Source organism: Pristis pectinata, chromosome 10 (genome assembly GCF_009764475.1).
Source record: "Pristis pectinata isolate sPriPec2 chromosome 10, sPriPec2.1.pri, whole genome shotgun sequence".
In the NCBI taxonomy this organism is placed as follows: domain Eukaryota; kingdom Metazoa; phylum Chordata; class Chondrichthyes; order Rhinopristiformes; family Pristidae; genus Pristis; species Pristis pectinata.
This window is the reverse complement of record NC_067414.1, coordinates 50,251,329-50,277,258: the sequence shown is the minus strand read 5'-3', so window position 1 is coordinate 50,277,258 and position 25,930 is coordinate 50,251,329. Positions and strand designations below refer to the sequence as shown.

The 25,930-nt window shown below is 39.0% G+C and overlaps 1 protein-coding gene across 1 annotated transcript; it reads left to right on the top strand.

Annotated features, from left to right (window-relative positions):
- Positions 1–1,373: 1,373 nt before the first annotated feature.
- Positions 1,374–19,897, top strand: si:dkey-126h10.1 (vesicular inhibitory amino acid transporter). Its single transcript, XM_052024914.1, has 2 exons — positions 1,374–1,652; positions 18,746–19,897. Exons 1-2 carry the CDS (start codon positions 1,374–1,376, stop codon positions 19,895–19,897), a joined length of 1,431 nt encoding a protein of 476 aa, XP_051880874.1.
- The last annotated feature ends 6,033 nt before the right edge of the window (positions 19,898–25,930 follow it).

Here is a 25,930-nt window from a genome sequence, read left to right as displayed (position 1 = left end):
TGCATTAAGGATCTCTTGCTGTAATGTCCTTGAGTTATATTAATTGGCCTCCGACAATGAAAACTATCTTCTTATGTGTTAGGTACAACTGCAGCAAAGAGTTTTGCCCTTATCCCTTAATTACTGGACTCCTTGATCAAAAGTTGCCTGGATTTGGAGTGCAGTCACTCTCTCCTTATCTTTTCTCCTTTCTCTAATGTCCAGACCAAGTTGGTAAAAGTCTTTAATGAAGTCTGTAGTTAACTAGTGTTGGTAAAACACAAGCTGAGAATTGGTGATTATGTTTCTGATAAGTGCGGTTTGGTAACACTGTCAACGTTATCCATTATTTCACTCATGACTGAGAGCAGGGTGACTGGGCAGTAGTTGACCAGAAAGGATTTGCTCCGCTTTTCATGGACAGGACATACATGGATAATCTAAGTTTAGGTCAGGTAGATGACAGTGATGAAGCTGTATTTTAACAGCTTGCCTACAAACACAGCTCATTTTGAAGAACTTGGTTTCAACACTACTTCTATGAAGGCACAGGGAGTTGAAAATGTTCAGCATTTTCCTTTGCCTTCATTGATGGCACCACCACCATTGAAGGTGGAGATCTTCATGGCGCCTCTATTTCCCCATGTGTTGCACAGTTGTCTATCACCCTTCCTGATGTGGTATGGCTAGTATTTGTAGTGCCATTTTGATTACACCAGATTTATAATCATCACTTATTTCTAGTACAAAATTACGGTGAAATAATTATCATAGCACTACCAATTAATTCCTCCTCACTGTTGGAATATAGACTGGCAAAGAACTACTGACTTGGAAGTTGCCATCAGCAGACTATAATGATCATGGAATCACTCCACATTTCAAGCAAGGAAAGAAACTTTATTCTGACGAGGTGTTTGCTGTCTCCTTGTCTGAAACAAAGCTTTTGTAAAATAACATGCCAAAATGGTCTGGCGCCAACTTAGTGCTAGTTGATTTGATTGAAATGATTGATGCAGAATGGATTCATAAATTCATTTATTAGTTACCTGGTGCTTGAATACCATAGCATAAGAATGGCTGTTGTTGAGATATGAAAAAAATTATAATTTCAAATTTTTGTTTGAGGGCTGTGAGCTCGCTGATGTCTATGGTTCACAGCTTCTCCATAAATGTGGTGATAGAGATTCCAGTGAAGTTATTCTTCACTGGAGCTTAGGTTTCTTGATGCCAGAAACTGCCGATTACGTTGAGCAGAGACATCCAATTTTGATCTTGTAGAAATCAAGAGAAACTATTATTTCTTCAGCTTTTTGTTGGAGCCAAAAACTCTTCTGGACGTTTTACTTCTAAGATAAGACTAATTTAGCATTTCGTTCAGTGTTCTTTAAAGAATGTCTGCCTCCAAGGTCATGAAGAACTTTCAAGATGTGATCATCAACTTGCTCGACAGGAACCGATACCGATTTCAAGTAGACGAAGAAAGACTGAACTTTGCAAAGCAGGACGAACTGAACAGGGACCAGAGTGAAATCCTTGGGGAGAGAGTGGAGGGGCATGAGTCCCCGTCTGAAGCCGGGGGGTTGGAGGATGACCAACCAGTGGCTGGACTCGGCCACACTTCTCACATCACTACATGGGAAGCCGGCTGGAATGTTACCAACGCTATCCAGGTAGGTTCAAAGTCCCGTTTTGCCTTTCATTATGTACAAATAAACGTAAGAGGGCCGACGATTCATTTCAATAAATATATCTTTAAAATCCTGACCAATTTAATTTAAAAGTTATGAATCAAATAAAAGCTGATGGCAGTGCACAGGGGCGAATTATTCAGACGGTCACATATATGGCTTCGATGTTGGAGGTCAGTGGGCAATTGTAAAGTGATCCTCAATGTAATTAAAAGACTGTGAAACACAAATCTTTAGACCCACGGACGCTATTTGATGGTGAAAAAGTATTCTTTACATTTGTAGCCACTTTTATGGCATACTTTTTGTCCGCACGCTTAATCCAGCAGTTTCGACAGGCAACAAAATAAAGGATATGTGGGGCTAACAAGACAAACAATAAATGTCAACCGTCCAATCTAAAGAAAGAGAGGGGTGGGTTTGGATAGAATCAAGCTTCATTTCTGATACTCGACGCAAATCACTTGGACACTCTCCCTCTCCTGTTCCACCCCAGACGGATCTGTGCAGGAGTTACCGTTCCTATTGCAAGACATTGTTTCACACAGTGTTTTCGCCAGGGTTTCTTCGACAGATAACCCATCTGGACAATGTCAGAAATGCAGTTACCAACTTAAGTTTTGACCTTGGCTGGCAAGCTGTATCTGCTTAAAAAAAATTTTCTGGGATATTTTATATGTGTGGCAGTTCTCACAAAATGTTGCCAGCATTGGCTTGCGTTGACGTGCATTTAAGAAATTGAAGGAATTTCATTGCGTTGAGTTATTTCCTCGGACGGGGGAAACTCCAGAGGGTTGGCATAATTTTGAAAAAAAAGACACCTCGGCCATTTAGAATCGAGATCAGGAAGCACTTGCTGTGCGCAGATAGTCCGAGTCTTTTTCTCAGGATGGAGATGGAAAATACTAAAGGGCACAGGTTTAAGGCGAGAGGGAGAAAGTTTAAAGGAGCTTTGCAAGGCATAGAGGTGCTTAGACCATACTGCCAGGGGAGGTGGTGGAATCAGATTCCATGAGAACAGTCAAGAGGCATTCAGACAGACAGATCAGGCAGGGAATGAAGGGATTTAGACCATATGCAGGCAGATAGGATTAGATTAGATTGGCATCAAAGGGTTTGTTCCTATCCTGTACTGTTCTAGTTCTATGTTATTCATCCAATGGGTTGTGGAAATTGCTCCCCAATAAGTTGTGTATATAAGACCAACTGATATTCTTAAAACTGAGATTGCTAGTTTTTTTGCTGGATGATGCTATAAAGAGATAGAAACATAGAAAAACTACAGCACAATTCAGGCCCTTCGGCTCACAAAGCTGTGCCAAACATGCCCCTACTCTAGAAATTACTAGGCTTACCCACAGCCCTCTATTTTATTCAGCTCCATGTACCTATCTAACAGTCTCTTGAAAGACCCTATCATATCTGCCTCCACCACCGTTTCCGGCAGCCCATTCCACCCACTCACCACTCTCTGAGTAAAAAACTTACCCCTGACATCTCCTCTATATCTACTCCCCAGCACCTTAAACCTATGTTCTCTTGTTGCCACCATTTCAGCCCTGGGGAAAAGTCTCTGACTATCTACCTGATCAATACCTCTCATCATCTCATATACCTCTATCAGGTCCCCCCTCATCCTCTGTCTCTCCAAGGAGAAAAGACCGAGTTCCCTCAGCCTGCTTTCATAAGGCATGCTCCGCATTCCAGGCAGCATCCTTGTAAATCTCCTCTGTACCCTCTCTATGGCTTCCACATCTTTCCTGTAGTGAGGCGACCAGAACTGAGCACAATACTCCAAGTGGGGTCTGACCAGGGACCTATATAGCTGCAACAATACCTCACGGCTCCTAAATTCAATTCCCCGATTGATGAAGGACAATACACCATATGCCTTCTTAACCACAGAGTCAACCTGCGCAGCCGCTTTGAGTGTCCTATGGACTCAGACCCCAAGATCCCTCTGATCCTCCACACTGCCAAGAGCCCTACCATTAATACTATATTCCGCCAACGTATTTGACCTACCAAAATGAACCACTTCACACTTATCTGGGTTGAACTGCATCTGCCATTTCTCAGCCCAACTCTGCATCCTATCTATGTCCCTCCGTAACCTCTGACAGCCCTCCAAACTATCCACAACACCCCCAACCTTCGTGTCATCCGCAAACTTACTAACCCACCCCTCCACTTCCTTATCCAGGTCGTTTATAAAAATCACAAAGAGTAAGGGTCCCAGTACAGACCCCTGAGGTACACCACTGGTCACCGACCTCCACTCAGAATATGACCCTTCAACAACCACTCTTTGCCTTCTGTGGGCCAGCCAGTTCTGGATCCACACTGCAATGTCCCCTTGGATCCCATGTCTCCTCACCTTCTCCATAAGCCTTGCATGGGGTACCTTATCAAACGCCTTGCTGAAATCCATATTCACTACATCTACTGCTCTCCCTTCATCAATGTGCTTAGTCACATATGGAATGAAGGTGGGTTAATGAAGTTCAGGTATGGATCACCAATTTTATGTGGCTAAATAGTGAAATGGATAATTAGGGTCTGAATGACCAACTGCTGTACCTACGAGATCCAAGCAGCTCAGCCATAAAGTAGTGAAAGAAATTAATTTGTCATTTATCTCATTTCTGTTTAAGTGATTTTGCTTTGCATAAACTAAATATGGCATTTTCCTATATTGCAAAGTTATTATACTTCAGAAGAGCTTCACTGGTTTTGAAGTCCTTTGGGATAAGAGATAATGATGGGAGATTAAGGTTGTACATAAATGAGTGACTTTAACAATCTCGGAACTATAAGCCGTTCAGGAAGAAATGGAGAGAAGGAGTGAGACACTGGGAACAAAGTATCATGCTTGGTCCCCACTAACTCAAAGTTGCCTTATGCACCAAGTATAGGAGGATGTAGGCAGCATGACTCCACCATTGGAATCTCAGAAGTTGTTTACTTATTTACTCAGCCTTGACGTAACATGCTCCAAAGATACCAGGATAGAAATTTCCCACCAGTGCTGTTAGACAAAAATGTAGAAGCCTGCTTGGTGATTGATGCTGGTGTAGGTGGAACAATGTCTTATTCTTTCCAGGTACCTTCCTGATTTCCAGTTCATGGCATGGTATGACAGATTGTTTTTATTTTAATGTTTTGTTTTACTGGCATTTGGGTACACAGATCTTGGTGAAGTCACATTGACAAATATTCAGACATATGGGCCATGGATGGGAGACTCCATAGGCATTGGTGCAAGAGTGAGAAGGAGGCCATTGCAGGTGATTCTGGAGCTATGACTGAACATATGAAAATAGAATTAATGGTAGATAATGGAGGAAAATTGTTGGAAGAGGATGGTGTGCACAATCATGTTAAAGTTGCGGAGGGGTTGAGAATGATGTACCTTCCAGATAATCTATAAACAAGAAATTGACATGGCTTGTATTCTCTACTGAAATGAGTCTGATGCTTCATATTTCAAGATTACACTCACTTTAATAGCCAGTGACAAAACTGTGCCCATATTACATGTTGTGTGTGGAATTTCATGCAGAGCCAACTTTGTCACTGCTGCATTGCTAAACTTAAAGCTTCCTTAGGCACATATTTAACTGTTGTTAGGATGTAATTGTGTTTGAAACGGGAGATCCCTGGTTTGGCAAAGTGACAGTACACCATACATATCACTTGATTTCATAGCCAGCACTTTGCTGCACTGACAGATCCTGTGTCAATTCCAGTTTATCAGAGCCGTAAGTGGAACCTGTGACAATGCCAGAAACCTGAAAACTGAGAACAAATCAACCTGCCCTTCTAATTACAATGCATGTTGATTTGAGAGCATAAACATTGTCATTTGATTTTTATCTTGAAGCAATTTTATTGCAGTTTTGAGTGCCGTACCACACTCCTGACACCACATGCCCTTCAATTAACTGCCTTTGGTACCAAACTCCTGATTGGTAACAATTTTAAGAAATTAACTATAAATTTCTGTTTGGAAATAAGTGAAGTTTAAAACACCTCGTGATCCCCCTTTCAATAAAGGAGAATATCAATGCATCAGAACATTCCCTTTTGAGCAAATCAATGAGAAACTATTAGCTGAAGTGCTTAAAAATCCAATTCAAACAAGCATCATTTAATAAATAAGAAACCTCAAAAAGCATTTCCTTGTGGCAGTGTGAAATATCAATTTGAAACATATCATCTTGACATATCAGTCAATATGATTGATGATAGAAGAAATATTCGACACTTTTCAAGGAGATTCTCAAGAAAAATTACTTTTCAGTGACATATTTCCTTGCCTGCAAGCATCACAAACATGAAGCAAGACTTCCATCAATATGAATTGTATATAAGAGATCAGGTATGAATTAAAATGAAGCAATCATTGCATATTATAAATAGCACAAAATTCATACAGGATACATTTTTTCACCCAGATGGCTCCCTTAGTTGCTCTTTAGATCCATGATATTTTCCACCTGGTGGAGTTTTAGATCGCGAAGAAGATTGTCTCAGGACATAGTGGGACACAGATTAGCTGGAAAATTGGATGGAACGGTGGCAGATAGAATTTAATCCAGAGAAGAGTGAGATAATGCGCTTCGGATGAAAATAGTAATGGATGAAAAACACGATGATGCTGGAGGAACTCAGCAGGCCAGGCAGCATCCGTGGAGAAAAGCAGGTGGTCAACGTTTCGGGTCAGGACCCTTCTTCAGGACTGAAGATAGGAAAAGGGGAAGCCCAATATACAGGAGGGAAAAGCAGAGCAGTGATAGGTGGACAAAAGAGGGGAGGCGAGGTGGGCACAGGGTGGAGATAGGTAGATGCAGGTAAGAGCTAGTGATAGGCAGGTGTGGGGGAGGAGGGGAGAGCAGATCCACTGGGGGATGGGTCAAAGGTAAAGAGAGAGAAAAAAAGGTAGAAAAAAAGAGGCTAGGAAAGGGAAGAAGAGAAGAAGCATGGTGGGGGGGGGAGTTGTGGGGAAGGGGGGTGGGGATTACCTATTGGGGACAGGGTGGGGATAGGGTACCCCTTATCTTCACATTTCATCCCACCAGCCTATGGTACAGGTTTAAGGTGAGACAGGAGAAATTGAAAGAAGATCTGAGGGGCAAGTTTTTCACACAGAGGGTGGTGGTTATATAGAATGAGCTGCCACAGGTGGTGGTGGAGGCAGAAACAATTACAACGTTTAAAAGGCGCTTGGAAAGTACTTGGATAGGAAAGGTCTACAGGGATACCGGCCTAATGTGAGCAAGTCAAATTAGTGTAGATAGGCATCACAGTAGGCATGGACAGGACAAGGTGGGGCAAAAGGGTTACTGTGCTATATAATTCCATGATTCTATGAGCAGGACAAACTGGGCTATTGAGCTCTTAGCAACTTTTTATTATGTCACATATAGAATGCACAGTATAACAATACTGGGATCAATTTCCCGACAAGAATACTCAGCAAGGATACCATACAGATCATTAACTGCTCATCTTAATTTGTCAAGGAACTATCTGAAATTTAACACTCAGTTCATACATAGGAGTAAATGAAACATAAATTTGTCCCATAAGTCTACCTAACAGCAACTAGTTCAAGTATGTCATAATAATTCAGCATTAAATATATTCTAATTATAAAGTGACATGCATATGGTATCTGAGATTAATATAAATTGGTGGTATTAATGTTGGATTAGACTCCTTGGATAATGGAGAAGTTAACAGTATTAGAGAACCAGTCTTTTGAATGGATGCTTGCAGTTAGAAGTGTTTCCAGAAATTTATCCAGCCTTGTCCTAAAGAGCTGGCATGGATGAACTGGTTGCCTTAACTTCCTCTGAGAGTATAATACTAGCCTTCGGAGATGTCAGAGTGATGAACCTTCATTTGTTGAGATGCTATCTGTTCCTCCTGGATACTCTGCTGCAGCTTTAGCACTATTGCTGAATTTTGACTCATTGGCTTAGATGTCCTCGGTTGATCTGAGGGCAATTTGTACATCTGTGTGATACATTTATATCTGTCTATAGTTTAGTGTTTTCTTAACGTCTCTAAACTCTCCCTCTCTCTCTCTCTCTCAAACTAGGGGATCCCTGCTACATATACAACAGTCTGTGTTACAAAATAAGCACAGAGTTTCAATGTCGAAATACAATCCTATATTGCATACTCCTAGCATCCATGGGGAATTGGAGGGTGCCGGTTGCATGATATTTGCTCAAAAATAAAACATTACTGTACATCACACACTAGTAGTATTCCATACATAAACCTTTAAATAAATTGCCAAACTATATGTCATCTCCTTACCCTTTTAAGTGACAATGTTTTACACTATAATTCTATATTTTAAGGCTAAATGGTATTAATGTAAAATTCAGCAAAAATAAATCAAATGAACGACTGTACTCACTATCACTTGAGGTGCCAAATCTTCAAAGAGGATGTTGCTGTTAATCAGCCTACAATTGCACTGCTCTTATGTATAAATGTAAATTATCTAAAAATGTTCCTTTACAAATATTTTGCAGAATACTTGAAATAAAATTCACTGTTTGAGCTTATTTTCATAAAAACTAACTTTCAGCTGCTTGCACGAGTATTCTTAATGCATGTGTACCAGATAAACGAGAGTTTATGGTGTTTAAGTTCAATAGTAACTCATTAGTTCAATGGTTTAGTCTCAATGACAAGTGTTAGAAGAACTCAGTCCTGCCCTTCTAATGTCAAACACCTCCTGCAGCCATTCTAATATCTTCAATGATCATCAAGTCAATGAAGCATGGGCATTTAGACACACCAGGTCATTTGTTTGCCGCTTGGCTTCTAAGGCATATGCTAACACAGACATCTTGCATACAGGTTCAACTAATAATGGACATTTTTACGACTTCATCAAACCATCTTCAGGCATGCTGTTTTGACGGTTTGTTTTTTATCACTGGTAAACAATACTTTGGAAATGACTCCACTGATTAAATAGCACTACTCTTTTCCCAGTATTCAGAAATTATCCTGAGGACACATTGAAAACAATCCTTAAAGGATTTCTTCCATGACTTGCTTAGATCGCATTATCACTGGTAGTTGATTCTGCTGTTGGTGTTCGCATCAGTTACAGGAATTTTAGCTCATACTAATTGAAGCTGTGATTCAAACATGGGACTTTTGTTCAATGGGCAGTATTCTTGCTGGACTGCCTTAATAATTACATTGGTAGGAATTCTCAAAGGAACTTTTTGCTAACAAAATAAAAGCATAATATTTAGACACCTCTTTCATTTATGATATGTAAATTGGATCTGAAATAAAAGCTTCCCTTTGAAAAGAACATACATCTTTAACTTTGTCAAAGGTTAGTAACCTACACTTACAGTGTCAGAACCAGAAATATTAGTTCAAATTGTTATTGGTCTGCCTTTGAGCTGTTATTTCTAACCAGTTTTGCTTGTAACTGAAAAAAGTGTCACATGATTAAAAATAATCCTTCTTTGCTGTATGAGAAGACTGGCAAAGAAGGCTGTTGATACAAATTTTATTTTCAAATTGCCACATGCAAGTTTAATTTTAATGATTTGCACAAACTTATTTAATGGCTGTTATTTTCTGATCTTTGAATTTTGATCTTTGAATATTCTCGGCACTTGAGGCATGATGGAGGATATAGCTGGGATGACATTCTTAATGTACATCAGTAAATTTAGTATGGACTGAATTGTCTCAGTATCATACAAGCAGCAATTTATATTCAGAGGACAAAGTTGGATAGGTTTAAGGATCTCACTGCATGATTAACTTATATCTACTTGATCCAATGCAACTAGCACAACAAATTCAAGCTGCCTGCTCTTTATAGTTATTTCAGTATCCGGGTAGCATTAACCAAGGTGTAGATGGCCTTATTGCCTCAAAAGTAGGTCCACTTTTGTGGTATCTTGCACCAAATAAAGTTAGCCTATGTCACAAAAAAAAGCCCGTGCCTTTTAAAGGAGGAATGCAGGGGACGTGTGATGGTGAATGCAGTAACTGGTAGGTTGTGAAATATATTGTGGAAGTAATTATGATATGCCAGTGAGCTCATGGCACACTGTGGCTTAGAGCAAGCTCCATGGTTTTCTCTCATCCACTGGAAGCCATGGTGGAGAAATGGACTATGGACTATCTCCTCAAGACTTTAGAAGTCTCTCCTCATTTCTGGAAGCAGACGCCTGTCAGTGAATGGAATCAAACCTCAGGGCCTGGATGAAGTGCTGCATGAAGTTCAGTAACCTCACATGAGTGGTTATCGTGAGTGAACATATCTTCATATGCCATCTCCTGCCAACAGCACTATTGGTCTCAGGCAAGTATGACCACATCATCTTCCTCAATGGAGCGGGAAGTGCTTGTCAGCTTTGAAGCAGCTGTTATGAAGTGTTACGGACTCAGTGAAAGTCCCTTTAAGATAGAGAGTGTGTGTGTATGTGTGTGTGGGGCGTGCTTACGTCAATAGAAGATAAAGGACGTAATGACGTTGTTGAAGAAGTCAGGAGGAGAAGGAGAGAGAGAGAGAAGGGAGAGAGACACCAGCCTGCTTGTTTTCTCTATCGATGGATGAGAAACAATAACTGTGTTTGCCACTGAAATCCATGTATGGAAGTTGGAAGTAATCCGGTGGAGTTCACTTTGTTGCTGACCTGTAGAAGGAAACAGGTATTTGTGTGTGGACGACCACGGTTCGGATGCTTTTCGGGGTGAGGAAGTCACTACCGAGTAAACACTGGAGTGTCGTTTGGGTTCCATCGTGGAACATTTGGATTTCGTATGTACTCTCTCTATGTTTTTCTACACCTACATCTTATCTTCAGACAACGGTGGTTGTTGAAGAAGCCCTTGCTCATGTTTCACCTTATGGCTTGCGGAACTGAACTTTAAGAACCATTCAGGAACTGGGAGTTTTGGACTTTGCCACACCCACACACACACGAAGAGTTTAGTTTTGGGGTTAACGTTCCAGGTTTAACATTTTTGAATTCTAACATACTAACATTTTTACTTTTATTTTATGTATTATCATAAGTAGTGATTAATAAAATAGTTTTTAACACTAAATCATGCTCAGTGTGTTTCTTTTGTTGCTGGTTCGTGACAGAAGTCTATGACCTGTGGCAGGGCTGAGACCATTGAAACATCAGCCTTGCACTGGGGTTTACACAGTGCTTGGAGCTCAACATTTCCAGCATGGAGGAGGTGGGCAACTCTCTTAACACACTCAACCATCACACAGCATCTGATTGACAATTCACTTCCATTGCAGCTCTAGCAGGAGCTACCTGGCTGATCTGTTGTGTACTTGCAGCACTTATTGTTTTTATTTCAGATTTCTGGCATTCATCGTGCAGGAGAAAGCATACAGCAATCCTAGTAGTCTATTATAGGATAGATTGAGGAATGCAGTGACACTCTATAAAACCAACCACAGCTATACTTGCTAAGGAATTTAATAACCATCAATACTGAAAAGTATGGAGGATCATATCAACAGCAGAATGCTGAATTTACAATTTAAGTCACCACTCTTACCATTACTGGAGAATTTAGCCCAATGCAACAAAAGAAAAATCAATAAAATTACAGGCAGTTTTCTTTATAGGAAACAATTCAAGACAATTTATTAGCCTTTAATATAATAAAACTTGAACCACAGTAAATTACAGTTGCACTACACAGTAAAGTAGAAAGAAGACAAATCAAATGTGATCTTAGACCATTTTTAAACTTAGAAGACATAAAATATTACAGTTTAACAGCATTGAAAATAAGCTGTTCTTAAGTTATGAGTAGTGGCATAAAATTAATATTAAGTTGTGTAGTTTATTCAGGAATTGATTTCACAGCTCAAGTACTCATTAAGAATCAGGTGTTCTTCCTACAAGATAGCCATGATAGCCCAAAAAAGTATTTTTCAAATCAACAGAGAAGAAATTACATTTGCAGCATTTACTTGTGAAATTAATCAAAATTCAAATTAAGCAAATTAACCTTGGTTTAATGTTTTGACAGCTGTAAAATTTTTAACAAGTCTTTTTAAAATATGTAAATTAATGATTGTTTTAACTTTTCTGACAATGTGAATACTAAGTAGCTTCTTTTGTTTGATGATGAATTTGTATTCTATGTATCCTTTATAGTGTTTAATTGGTTCTTCACAAAATTTCTTGCAAGTGGAGATCTTTCCAAGACATTACAAAATAATAACATTTATAATTTCCAACATTTCCATTATCATTGTTTTAGACTTTGATACATTTCACATTAGTATGTAGGACTTTAATATTCTACTGTTCTTTATGGGTGTATTTCTCGACAGAGTTGTGTTCAGAGATGGAAGAAGATCAGGAGGAACAGCAGCAAGAAGAGCACACTGGAGGTGCAATGGATACTGTTCAGAGCCATGTGCAATTGACCCTTTTTTGGAAAGGCCCGCCATAAGTCTGCATACTTTTAATATGCTTAGTGATTATAGGCGGTCCCGTGCCTCTACTATTCCCTGACCCCCAGCCCTCGGAGTACCATAGTATCAACTGAGGGGGACAGTGATCCTACTTGGATATTTCACATCATGTGTGTCTGCTGCACTCAGATAAAGAACTTGTACATTTGCACCACCCAAGCTCATCTGAACACTGACAACTTGAATAAATAGTCTGCTAGTGACTATTAAGCTACACTTTTCAGGAAGGTAACAGAACTGAAGGAGCAGAAGGAGAAAAACAGCAATGCAGGTGGGAAAAAATCAACACAAATAAAAGCAGGAATGGGTAAAGAGAAAGTGAATTAAATATGCAGAAAGGTATAGATGAGAGAATCTGGAACGAAGATAGAGTAAAATAAACAATTAAAATGGAGAGGGATAGGTGGATAATGTGAGGAATATTTTCTACCCACAAGCATTTGAGAACCATTGATTTGGACAAATGTTTTCAAATTTACTGAACACTGTTAGCCTGAATGAACCTTCTGCAAACCAATGTTCCTTGGCCTTCAATCTAATAGTCCAGTGGACAATCGCAACAATATGTAAGACAGGCATTTTGAGTGTATTTTGTTTTAGGGTTGTATGAAAGTAAACTCAGATATCATCGTTCATTCTAAGTGTTACGGACTCAGTGAAAGTCCCTTTAAGATAGAGAGTGTGTGTGTATGTGTGTGGGGCGTGCTTACGTCAATAGAAGATAAAGGACGTAATGACGTTGTTGAAGAAGTCAGAAGTAGAAGAAGAAGGAGAGAGAGAGAGAAGGGAGAGAGACACCAGCCTGCTTGTTTTCTCTATCGATGGATGAGAAACAATAACTGTGTTTGCCATAGAAATCCATGTATGGAAGTTGGAAGTAATCCGGTGGAGTTCACTTTGTTGCTGACCTGTAGAAGGAAACAGGTATTTGTATGTGGACAACCACGGTTCGGATGCTTTCGGGGTGAGGAAGTCACTACCGAGTAAACACTGAAGTGTCGTTTGGGTTCCATCGTGGAACATTTGGATTTCGTATGTACTCTCTCTATGTTTTTCTACATCTACATCTTATCTTCAGACAACGGTGGTTGTTGAAGAAGCCCTTGCTCATGTTTCACCTTATGGCTTGCGGAACTGAACTTTAAGAACCATTCAGGAACTGGGAGTTTTGGACTTTGTCACACACACACACGAAGAGTTTAGTTTTTGGGGTTAACGTTCGAGGTTTAACATTTTCGAATTCTAACATACTAACATTTTTTTTTACTTTTATTTTACGTATTATCATAAGTAGTGATTAATAAAATAGTTTTTAACACTAAATCATGCTCAGTGTGTTTCTTTTGTTGCTGGTTTGTGACATAAGATGTTTACTTACTATTATCAGTCTGTGTCCCTGGCCTGGTCTGTTCTTACTATAACAGCTCCCACCAGCTCTTCATATGAAAGCAGAAAATACTGGAAATACTCAGCAGGTCAAACAGCTTCAATGGAGACAGAGACAAAGTTAACATTTCATCAGAGCTAGGAAAAGTTGGAAATAAAACTTATTTTAATCAACGGAGAAGGGTCGAGAGAATAACGGGGATACTGTGGCTACAGCTGATATAATGAGAGTACAGAAATACTCAACAGTTTAGCCAGCATTTCTGGAGAGAGCAAACCAGCATTTCTCGTTTCTTTTTTCCCTTTCCTTGGAGCAGACTCAATGGGCCAAATGGCCTGCTTCTGCTCCCTTGTCTTGTGATCTTGTGATCTTGTAATGCTACAGGTTGATTGGAAAACTGCAAGAGGTGGAAGATGGAGAATTAAAGGAACAGGCAGCTGGACTGAACAGAGGTGTTTGTCAAAGCACTTGCCCAATCTGCATTTGATTTCTCCTGTGCAGAGGAGACTACATAATTGCACTCAGTGAAGTCGACCAAAGTGGAGGAATTACAGGTGAATCACTGCTTCAAACAAAAAGGATTGTTTGGGTAACTGGTTGGTGGGAAGAATAGAGTAAGAGGGCATCTCCTGCAATTGCATGGGAAATTTGTAGAGTGTGAATTAGTGGAGATGGAAGCTTGAATCTTGGAATAAAAGAGGGAATAGTCCCTTTGTAACCCTGAAAGGGGGAAGGAGACGAGAAGATGTGTCTGGTAGTGGCATCACATTGAAGGTGGAGTCAAGTTCAGGTCTGATGTGTCGAGTGTGGTAGCTGCTGGATTGGAAGCTGACGTCAAGGAACCCCTCTCCTTCTGGGTGGGATAAGATAGGTTGAGAGCAAAAGAGTGGGAACCAGTCGTAGAACCCTGTAAACTGTGGTGCAGGGGAGATCATGGTAAAGGAGAAAGGAAAACATCTTAAAGCTCTGGTGTGGAAGATGTATAACCTAAAGTATATTTCTGCCATTTCCTGTTTTCTACTTTACACCCGTTAGTTCTTCCTCTCACATCACACTCATTTCTAGCTCTCTGATGCAATTCATGTGACTTTTTCACAAGAAAATCATAACTAGATATACTTCTGCTTTGTGTAGATAATTCATTAGAATGGATTGCAATGATTCAAGAAAGTAGCTCACCCCTACCCTATCAAGGGCAGTTAGATTCAGGCAATAAGCTTTGCTCATGACTTTCAGATCCTGAAAAGTGGATTTTAAAAAGTACTTGTAAAACAAAACATTTGTTATTTGTTGAGACTGCGATAGAAAATCTTCTCTCTGGTGAGTTGCCGATCTTGTCATTGGTCCCGTAAAACTCTGATAATCTGGCATGCTCAGCATTTTTATAGCGTCTCGACATACTTTTAATTTTTTTGAAAATATGTTACGTAGTGTCATATTATATTTCCCAGTGAACCCAGTAGGTTTAAAGGGTGCCTGGGAACTGGAGCCCCCATGAGTTTAAAGAGTACGCGGAAACCAGGGCCCCAGTGAGTTTCAGCAGATTGCAAGGACCAGAGCCTTTGTGAGTTTAAAGGGAGCACAGGAAATGTAGCAGCAATTGAGCTGAGGTGGGAGCAGAGCTGGATGATGTTATGGAGATAGAGTGTTGGCATGGATATCTCATCTGATGCTTAACAGGGGAAGGACTACAGTTTAGGGTTCTTCTGCCACTGGAGAGGGAGGGGCGGGAACAGGCGAGAAAGCCCCTAAATATTGTAAATATGGGACCAGGTAGCTTCCAGGGAGCCACACGTGTGGCATCAGTGCTGTTTTCTATATAAAAAGGTAACACTAATGGATGATCTGTACAAGAATGTTAAGGTTTGCACTGTTTTGTAATTGTATATAGTTTGTCTTTTATTATGAATAAAGTTTATTTTGTTTAAAAAAAATGTAGCCTGTGAGTCAGAGGCCAAACCAGTGTATATCCAGGTAGCACATTATCAGAGTATTATCTGGGAAAGTCGAAAGAGAATTAGAGGACAAGTTTTGGGTGAAGGAACCTCATGAATTACTCAAACCTTATTTTCAAATGGATGAAGTAAGCATGAAAAGAGTAAGTTACGCTGTTGCTGTTCATATTTATTTATATAAAGTAATATTTCCAAGAACAAAAATCATGTAACTGATTTTAAAGTTAAACTTAAAAATTAGCAATGGTGGAATATTTCTTCTTGCTTTCACTTTGCAATTATGTTCAAATTATTTGGAATTAAGTTGGTTGACGAAAGGTTACAGATTTATGGTTCACTTTAGAAAGATAGGATTGTCATTTTACAGATGCTCTGGATGGTTTAAAGTGGTTGAAACTGCAGCTTGAAAAAAATTTACTATAAGCCAAAAGGGGGCCTTTTATTTATTCTGTCAATCATAAAGTCAATCCAAGCTCAAAAGAGCAAGACTTCCTCATCTCAATCATCATTGCTACATATTTATTCTTTGGCAAGCTGTAGCCTCTATTTCGGCAGTCATAGCTTAATTGAAGTATTTTTTTCTCACTCTGCAGCATAATTTCTGGAAGTGATGAGGATCGTCTCTTCTGTTGTTCAGCTGTTGCTAAGGTGTGAGGAGAATAAGTCATTCCGACAGTGCAATATTTGAAAAGGAATTTCTTGCATTTTGATTCCTTGTATCCATATGTCCTTGGTGAATTCCAACAAGTAGCTTTGTACACTCTGTTGTTTTTGCAATCGTGTTTCTAAACTCTTCAGTGCTATTCCATGAATCCAAAGTTTAAGCCAACTGTGGGTCAATAAATATAAAGCTAGTGTCTCAAAGACTGCACACTGTTGAAGAATTTTATATTTCTTACAGATCTCACATGGTTTTTCACAATTAATAACACAATATTAATAAATGATATGGGGGTGCAGGGGTGAAGTGGTGGGGTAAAAAATGTGCCTAACTTTAGTGAAAAAAAATCTGCCCACAGACTATGAAGTGTGTTTTTATTTTGCATTAATTTTACTTTATCCACTACATTTACATTTGTAGATATCTAGTACATCAGTTTAATTAAAACGTTCTGTAAACGATTATTAATTTTGAGTTTCAGTACAACCAAAGCAAAATGTTCCTTCTGAATGGCCTGTCTTTCATTCTTTATTCTACCATCCAAAATAAATGCAGTATTTTATACTCAAAATATATTCTAAACATCAGTTTAGTTTCAAATAATTTGATACGGTAGATTCAAGAAGTATTATAGCTTGAATCTCTATAGTCTGTGATCAATCACATTTTAAAAAGTTCTCATATTACAAAAAGAAGCACTATCTTTGACTCTTGGGAATAAAATAATGAGCACCTGGTTATGGCTGAACAGTGTTACGGACTCAGTGAAAGTCCCTTTAAGATAGAGAGTGTGTGTGTATGTGTGTGTGGGGCGTGCTTACGTCAGTAGAAGATAAAGGACGTAATGACGTTGTTGAAGAAGTCAGAAGAAGAAGGAGAGAGAAGAGAGAGAGAAGGGAGAGAGACACCAGCCTGCTTGTTTTCTCTATCGATGGATGAGAAACTATAACTGTGTCTGCCACTGAAATCCATGTATGGAAGTTGGAAGTAATCCGGTGGAGTTCACTTTGTTGCTGACCTGTAGAAGGAAACAGGTATTTGTGTGTGGACGACCACAATTCGGATGCTTTTCGGGGTGAGGAAGTCACTACCGAGTAAACACTGTAGTGTCACTTGGGTTCCATCGTGGAACATTTGGATTTCGTATTTACTCTCTCTATGTTTCTCTACGTCTACGTCTTATCTTCAGACAACGGTGGTTGTTGAAGAAGCCCTTGCTCATGTTTCACCTTATGGCTTGCGGAACTGAACTTTAAGAACCATTCCTGAACTTGGAGTTTGGGACTTTGCCACACCCACACACACACGAAGAGTTTAGTTTTTGGGGTTAACGTTCAAGGTTTAACATTTTTGAATTCTAACATACTAACATTTTTACTTTTATTTTACGTATTATCATAAGTAGTGATTAACAAAATAGTTTTTAACACTGAATCATGCTCAGTGTGGTTCTTTTGTTGCTGGTTCGTGACAACAGCAAAACTTCAGTTTAAAAAATGATTCAACAAGTTATTTTGTATTAACCAGCAAAAGTGACATTAATCCTTTTACATCAAACAATATCCTAAATTTGTCTTTTACCAGCCTGAACATGCCACTTCATAATTAAGTTTTATTCTCCTAATTAAGTCAACAGTAATCTTCCCAATTATATAACCAACAGATGATCTTGAAGGCTCCTACTTCTAAGAGTCTTTGTGTTATTTTTTTCCCATAACTGAGACCTTGATGGTTGTTGACTGGTTTTGCTGCAGTAACTTCAGGCAATTTACAAAGCTATTGTAAAATTATTATTCAGAAACACTATAATCCAGGGAAATGTAAACAACTTTTAAGTATCAATTTCAAAAGGAAAACTTTTCATCCAGAGTTTGATAATTATTTTTATCAGTGACATGATTTATTAATATTTCATTTCTTGTGTGTGCAGCTTCCTTGTGGGCATATTAATAAAGGATAAATGTAAGAACCTTTTGCTAGCAAAGTTAATGAACATGAGTCTTGAAACTATATCTTTGTTGGCTGGCCTCATTAGCTGTGATTTACTGTATTAACAATTATTTATAGGTTGAACCTAAATGACAAAATAATATTTCCTTTAATGCTTGCTCTAATTCATTGGCTTTGATTATTCCTGAGAGAAAATAACTGCTTCCTAATAAATAAATAGCCTCTAAATTACATCTTGGAATACTAGCACACAAATGTCAAGCATTTACACAACATTTCTTTTGGTTATTTTAATCGAGGTGTTAATCCATTTGAAAGAAACTATTTATTATTCCATTTAGATCACAGAATGCCACACAGTTGTCTGATCATGTTTGGAATTCTTGTACTAACATAATGAACAATAATTTCTAGGCTAATTTCTTTTACATGACAAAGAGTTCCAACCACCTGTTTCACACATTTGATGCTTTTTTCCCTTCATATTAAATGGCAAAAATAAAAGCATCCAATAAATTAATATATTACTAATAGTAACACGTGGTTTTACATATTACCTTCTGATAATGAACAATGTTGCCTGAGATCGCTTGTTTTTGTTTTCTACAGGGTATCTTTGTCTTGGGTTTACCATACGCTGTTCTGCACAGTGGATATGTCGGGTTGCTTCTCATCACGTTGGCTGCCGTTATTTGCTGCTATACTGGCAAAATTCTCATTGCCTGCCTGTATGAAGAAAATGAAGAGGGACAGCATGTCAGAGTGAGGACATCATATGAAGACATTGCCAACGCCTGCTGCAAGCAACTATTCCCTAAACTAGGAGGCAAAATTGTTAATTTTGCTCAGGTGGCTGAACTAATTATGACTTGCATTTTGTATTTGGTAGTAAGTGGGAACCTCATGGTCCACAGTTTCCCACAAATCCCAGTATCGGAGGAAACCTGGTTTGTGATTGCCGTTGTGATGTTGGTTCCATGTATTTTTATACAAAATCTTCAAATTGTATCAAAGCTGAGTCTTCTTTGTTCTGCTGTTCATCTTGTTGTTCTGTGCATTGTAATTACTTACTGTATGACACAAATGGGAAAATGGTCCTGGAGAAAGGTAAAATTTTCAGTGGATTTTGAAAAGTTTTTGGTTTCTGTGGGGGTGATTATTTTCAGCTACACATCACAGATTTTCCTGCCTACTCTGGAAGGCAGCATGAAAAACAGGGGTAGCTTTGCGTGCATGTTAAACTGGACTCATTTGTCTGCATGTATCTTTAAAACAGTATTTGTCCTTGTCTCATTTGTAACCTGGGGTAATGAAATGAAGGAAGTAATCACAGATAATCTGCCATTCAACCTGCGTATGTTGGTGAATGTGTGCTTGGTGGCCAAGGCCCTCCTTTCCTATCCACTGCCCTTTTATGCAGCTGCTGAAGTTGTACAGAGCAGTATTTTCAATCCAAGCTCAATGGATGGAAAGACTCAAGTCTGGCCACTGGTTTTACGAGGCTGTTTATTGATGTTAACCCTTCTAATGGCTATGTTAATGCCACATTTCGCCTTCCTCATGGGGCTAACTGGCAGTGTTACAGGGGCTGTTATGACTTTTCTCCTTCCTGCACTTTTTCACTTGAGGCTCCTCTGGGATAAACTGGGCAATCTAGAAAGATTCCTGGACATTTCCATCTTTCTTCTTGGATCACTATGCGGCTTTTCTGGGATCTTCTGTTCAGTGAAGGGGTTAGTTGGTGCTTTCAAAGGCAGCTAAATCCAAGGAAGCAGTTGGTTAGTGTTGCTTGTCCCACTCCCATCTGAATCATCTCCTTATCGTATACATTTATACATGTGGGTCAAATTTAGCTTCCCGGTGAGATGTGCAAGCTTTGTGTGTGAGAGCTAGCATGGGCTGGTAAAGTATATTTTAATGGCTGCAGTTCATGCCAGATCAGCTATCTGCCATAAACAAGCAGCCAATGATAGCTTGCCAGCTTTGGACCCAGTGAGATTGAACTATAGTCTGCTGAGCCAATAGTCAGCTAAGTTGCAGGGAGGGATATGGAAAGTTCAGGAGATTTTTTTATGGGCTTGGAAGAAGGGTAGCCAAAGGTGGAAAGTGTCTAGGTTTCTTTGCGTGACACAGAAGAGCACATCCTGGCCCCATAGCTGGTGTGCCTCTTAATGGCGACTAGTTTTTAATGAGCATCGTATTCATGTCATTTATTGCATTGTGCAAGGACTCCAAATTTCATGGAGCTTTGATTGCACCAGAGGCCTCAACCACCCAAGAAAGCGATGCCATTAAGGTCTTGTGGGATCAGCTTGCACCAGTTAGAAGCAATTAAATTGTCCCACTGCAGTTAAACTGTAACAGATAAAATATACTGCATTTTCTTTCATTCATCAACCTCAACCTTCTTAAAAGGTTATTCAAGCCACCCAACACCACTCAAGAGCGTATGCTTTTCACAATTATTTCTACCTAAAACTGCATCATCTTCCCCCCTCCTACTTTCCGCAAAGCCTATCTGCAACCTTTGTGCAGGAAAAGTTTATACATACGATATATTAAGAATAAAGTATTAGTAAACTGTAAATAATACTCAGCATTCAACGGGTTTGTGACTAGTCTGTTGTTGAATAATAAATTCTCATTGTCGTCTGTGTGAAATGTCCAAAGAATTGAAGCGTTTCTTTTATTTAACCATAATGAATACAGAAAATTTTGTCTTTGTTCCCTTACAGTAGTTAAGATGAGGAAAGTATAAGAAGCTAACTCTCATTATTCTATCATTTTCTATCAGCCAACATTATACTGAAGTTGTTTTTTATAACTGCTTATGACTGCTGATACTTGCAAGGCACGATTTGATCCCTATTTGTAATTTCTTAATAAATGCACCTGCACCACAAATAATTGGAAGCAGAAGCTTATATTGATAATATAAACTCTATTCAATTTGCTTTACAGTTGGCTCCCAAATAGTTTATACCATCATCCCTGGAACTGTTCGACTCTTCCCTGCTGTTAAGCACCTGTCACTAGCTCAGCTCTCACCTTGCAGCCTTGTTAGGACCACAGCAAGGAGGTAACACACAGCAAACTTTTTTCAAGAGTGCTTGCTCAGCATATCACCATGTTGCTGTGTGAAAACCTTCTACCTTCATGATTTTCAGGATTAGAACCCAAAGCAATATCAATGGTATTTTGGGCTAGAATGCCATGGATATTAAACGTACGCATTTACATTTGCACAATTCTTCTTTAATTGTTCACTTGCAAAATGTGTGAAACATTCTGACTCGATGGGTTATATTTTCATTTCTTCAGAGCTATTCTGACAGAGAAATTAATTTGCCCTTTATAAAATTCAATGTCTATCCATCCTTAACAAATGAAAATTAGGTTAGTTTTAAAACAGGCAAGCGAACTGTTCTGCCATAACTATGAAAATGTACATATATATTTATAATACACACAATTATATACATAAACCCAAAGTTCCAACCCAGATGCTTGTGAGAAGGAATTTATATAAACCCACTTAACTATTTTACTATGATGTACCAAACACATACAGTGTGTAGAATATATGTATAGTCATATTTTATGTTTTTTTTGTTGCAAGATTAAACCATCTGTTGTTTTGTTGTGTTCAAAATATTTTGAATGAATAACTATCTAACAATGCTAGCAAAAAGAATATAAATATATTTTGGGGAAAAGTATCAAAATTAACAATGTGCAGACTCGGTGCATTATTGATTCAAATGTTTGGACGCTCATATATCTCTATGCTATCAAGATTAATCTGAATTAATCCTAGAAAACAAGGGTAAAGGGTGAAGATACCAATAAGAAGGGAATGGAGAAAAAGTAAAAGGAAGTGAGGAGACATCAAACAGACTTGGAGCTTTGGGAAAGGAAAACAAAGCAATGACATGGGCTGAGAGAATGTGAGAAGTGAAAGAAAGCAAAGAGGTGGAGTATGAAGGAGTGAGATGGGAATGAGGAGGAGAGGAGTTAGGAGGTGGTAAAGAGAGAGGGAAAAAGACGAAAAGAGTGAAGTAGGAAAGAGGGTATAGAGTGGGAAGGGAGAAGAAGAAGAAGTGGGCTCAGGGGAGCTGGAAGTGGAGGTGAGGGGAAATAATGGGAAGAAAGGAAGGCAATGGGGAATGAAAGAAAGGAAGTAATAGAGAGAAGGTGGAGTAAAGGGGGAGTAGCAGTGACTATAAAGGAGAAGAGGTAATAGGATAAAGGAGGGGGAAATGGGAGGAAGGAGAAAGCTACAGATAGGGTAGAGTTCAGTGACAGAGGTATGGTGAAGTCAGCAAAAATGGAATGCTATTGCTAAGGTTAGCTTCTGTAAAAATTTCGAAGAATAGGGGAAAGAGATGAGGCTAGAATTGCACCTGTTAAAGACTGAGGGAAGAAAAAAATGCCAATCTCTCTGTGGGTAACAATATGAATTGCAGTGGCAGGGAAGAAATTCCGAATGGGAGATGTCACCTGCAGTGGACAAATAGGAACTTGAATGATTGAGAGGTTTGAATGCAAATCAGCCATCACGCATTCAGGTGAGGAGGTTTTAGATTCCTTCTTTTCACAGTTTAGGTCAGAGAGGTAGTGTGGATAAATGGTAGAGGGTCCTCTTGTTATAGGTTTCAATCCAATGCCAAAAATTTTATTGTCCATTCAAGATTTCAGCATTGCCTCCTTTGGCTCTGCCTTCCAACCATGCTCCATCAGGAACTTCTGTGCATCCTGAATGTGAGACAAGTTCTAACGAAATGTGGGGCAACAGCCAGGGCTTGGAGCTGGGGGGAAGAGGGTTGGGTGCAATAAATAGAAGTCTTTCCTACTTCACTCTTTCCTTCCTTTTCCCTCTGTCTCTTTACAATCTCCTTACTCCCCTTCTTCACATGGCAGCATGGTGGGATTGCAGCTACTCCTCTGGGTGCTCCAATTTCCTCCCAGATCCCAAAGATTTGCTGGTTAATGTTTTTTTTAATTGTATGGAAATTGTAGGTTAATTGGCCACTATAAATTGCCCCTTGGTGTAGTTTAAGTGGCCAAAGAATCAACATGGGAAGGTGCAGGTCTGTAGGAGCTTGAGACGAGCAATAATGGGACTGATGGAATTACTCTGCTGGAAGCTGGCATTGACCAGATGGACTGAATGGCCTCCTTTATCATTATAAATATGCTAACCATGTCAAATTGGGGATGTGGGACTGTAACCTCCTTCCAACCTTACCTCATGGCAAAAACATCTCATTATATTAATCTTGTGGATCTCTCTTTTTTCCAAGGAGAGGGCACTTTTCCACTTTTCATTGATTCCAAAAAAGCTTTCTTTTGTCCTTCCACCCCAATGTCATCTCCGTCTCAAGTTAACTTGCTAGCTGTAAAGGACCTTGGTGCATCCTAAAGACTTAATATCTGATAGATGCTCAGCAGTGTCATTAGCATCTACAAAGTGTTTATTGGGAACTACTCAGTTTGAACTCCATCAAAGCCAATCTCAAACACCCTTTCAGTTGAGCGAGCTTGCTTTATCATAATTTCTCTATGATCAACCTTCGAAAATGGAAGGACAAAAAAACATATCGAAATTGGAGAACAATCTAACTGCTGTAAAGAAAATAATCTAAACATGTACCATAATTAGAATTTGCTAGCATGTAGCCTTTTTTTATGAAATGACCATTCAGTATGTGATTTGACCTTTACAATCCAGCAACTGAATACTTTGTATTGAATTGGCAAGAAATTGATTTTTTTTTCTGCAAGCAAGTTTTTTATTTTCAGCCATTTGTGTCATTGCTAAGTGCAGTCCAAGGTGTCACAGCACTAAGAATTCATTTAATTTAGCTTTTGAAAAGTGGGTCTTTGTACCAACGTGTTATTATTTCAACCGATTCTGTTTCTAAAGAGCTGTCATACCGTAATTATACCTTTGTTACAAACAAAGAGATGAATAGTTTTTCCACAATACTCCAAATTGTGCTCTTAAAAAAATAAACAAATTACTTCAAAATAGTACAAATACATTTCTGAAATTGTTCTCTTAATGCCAGCATGGTTCTACTCTTAACACATGACCGTGTGGCAGTGTTTCTTGCTACCACACTGAGATGAAGATCTGATTAACTTTGCTTCCAAGTTTCATCCCTCCCTTATTTTTACAGTTCAGCTCTTACTTTTCCTTTCTCACTTTCTCTACCTCAATCTCAAGGGATATATCGTCCACCAATGTCTATGAAAAGCTCACAAATTTCCTCAGGTATGATTATTCCTCCACCCACTTCCCAGAATCATTGTATTCTATTTTCCCAATCTCTGCCCCTGTTGCATTCATCCCAACAATGCCACATTCTACAACACTTCTGAAATGTTTTCCTTTTTTTCAACATAAGCCCTATAATTGACAGTTCTGTCAACCACATTGATTCCCTTTCCCATATTTCCATGCTCAACTCTTAGCCTCTCCCTACAACCCCAGTAGTGTTCACCTGTCAACAGTTTCCACAGTCAATGGAACATCCTCTGCCATTTCAACTGTTTCCAATTCAATGTCTCCACCGAACACAACTTTTCCTCATCCATCATTTCCTCATCCACCGTTATTATGGGACCATTCTTTCTTTGGCACCCATATCCACCACTGACACTTGCTCACCTTCCTGTGCAAGCACAGATCATCACATGCCCATTCCTATACTTCTAACTATCCATGCCTCTAAAGGCTTTTTTACATGAAACAATGATATACCAACCTAATATAATTTGCTGCTCATGATGCAAACTTATCTATGTTTATCAAAAGTAGATTAAGTGATCCAACACCACTATTAGGTCAGCAACTGTGGTTCTGGCACTTAATCTCCATCCAATTCCCAAAGTGGCATTACTCTCCTTGGACTCCTAAAATGGACAAAAAGAGCTGAAAGCACCTCATATTTCTACCAGGCACTTTAAAACCTTCCAGCCTTATCATTCAGATTAACAATTTCATATTCATTTTTATTTCAGATCTTAATAACTGGTCATATTCTTTCTTATCAGCATGGACAGGAATGGAGAATGGTTGCTTCAGGGGCATTGGGAGAGTTGGCTCGTACTTGGAATAGCTATCCCCATTGCCCTATTGGTATACAGCTGGCAGGGTGGTTTCTGACTCTAAGCACCTTTATCAGTAACATTCCTGACTACCAAAAGTCTGTCAGATTTTCCATGCATTCCTCCCTCTGGGCTATTTCCTGTAATGATTTACAATTCCTCTCAATAAATAACTTTCTTCATTAACACTCCATCCAATCACAAACCTTCCCTTTTGTTCTTTCCCTCCCCAACCCACCTCTCCTCTTCAATGTCTCCGTTTATTTTTTAATATCTTCTCACAGTGATAAAACTACAAGAACAAGATTGAGGCTGAGTACTTCGCGCAATAGTGCCATGTAAAACATAAAGGCATTTGCACATTCATCATTGCAGCTGCATTCATTTTTATTTATATTAATTTTCACTGCAATTATTCCACATCAAGTTTTAATAAAGTTAGCAGGAAGGAGAGGTTCATTTGATCTCCAATGATTAACATTTTACTTTGAAAATAGTCTGGTGGGAAATTTGCCCTTGAATTGTAGAAAATTGCATCCCAAGACTCTAAAAAGCAATAAAGGAAACATGGCCAAACTAATTTAAGTGCTTCCATATGTATCATATGAAATCTCCTGACAACTAAAGAAAATATCTTTGTTTTAATCTAATATCATGGTTATTTATTCTGTTTGGGGCTAA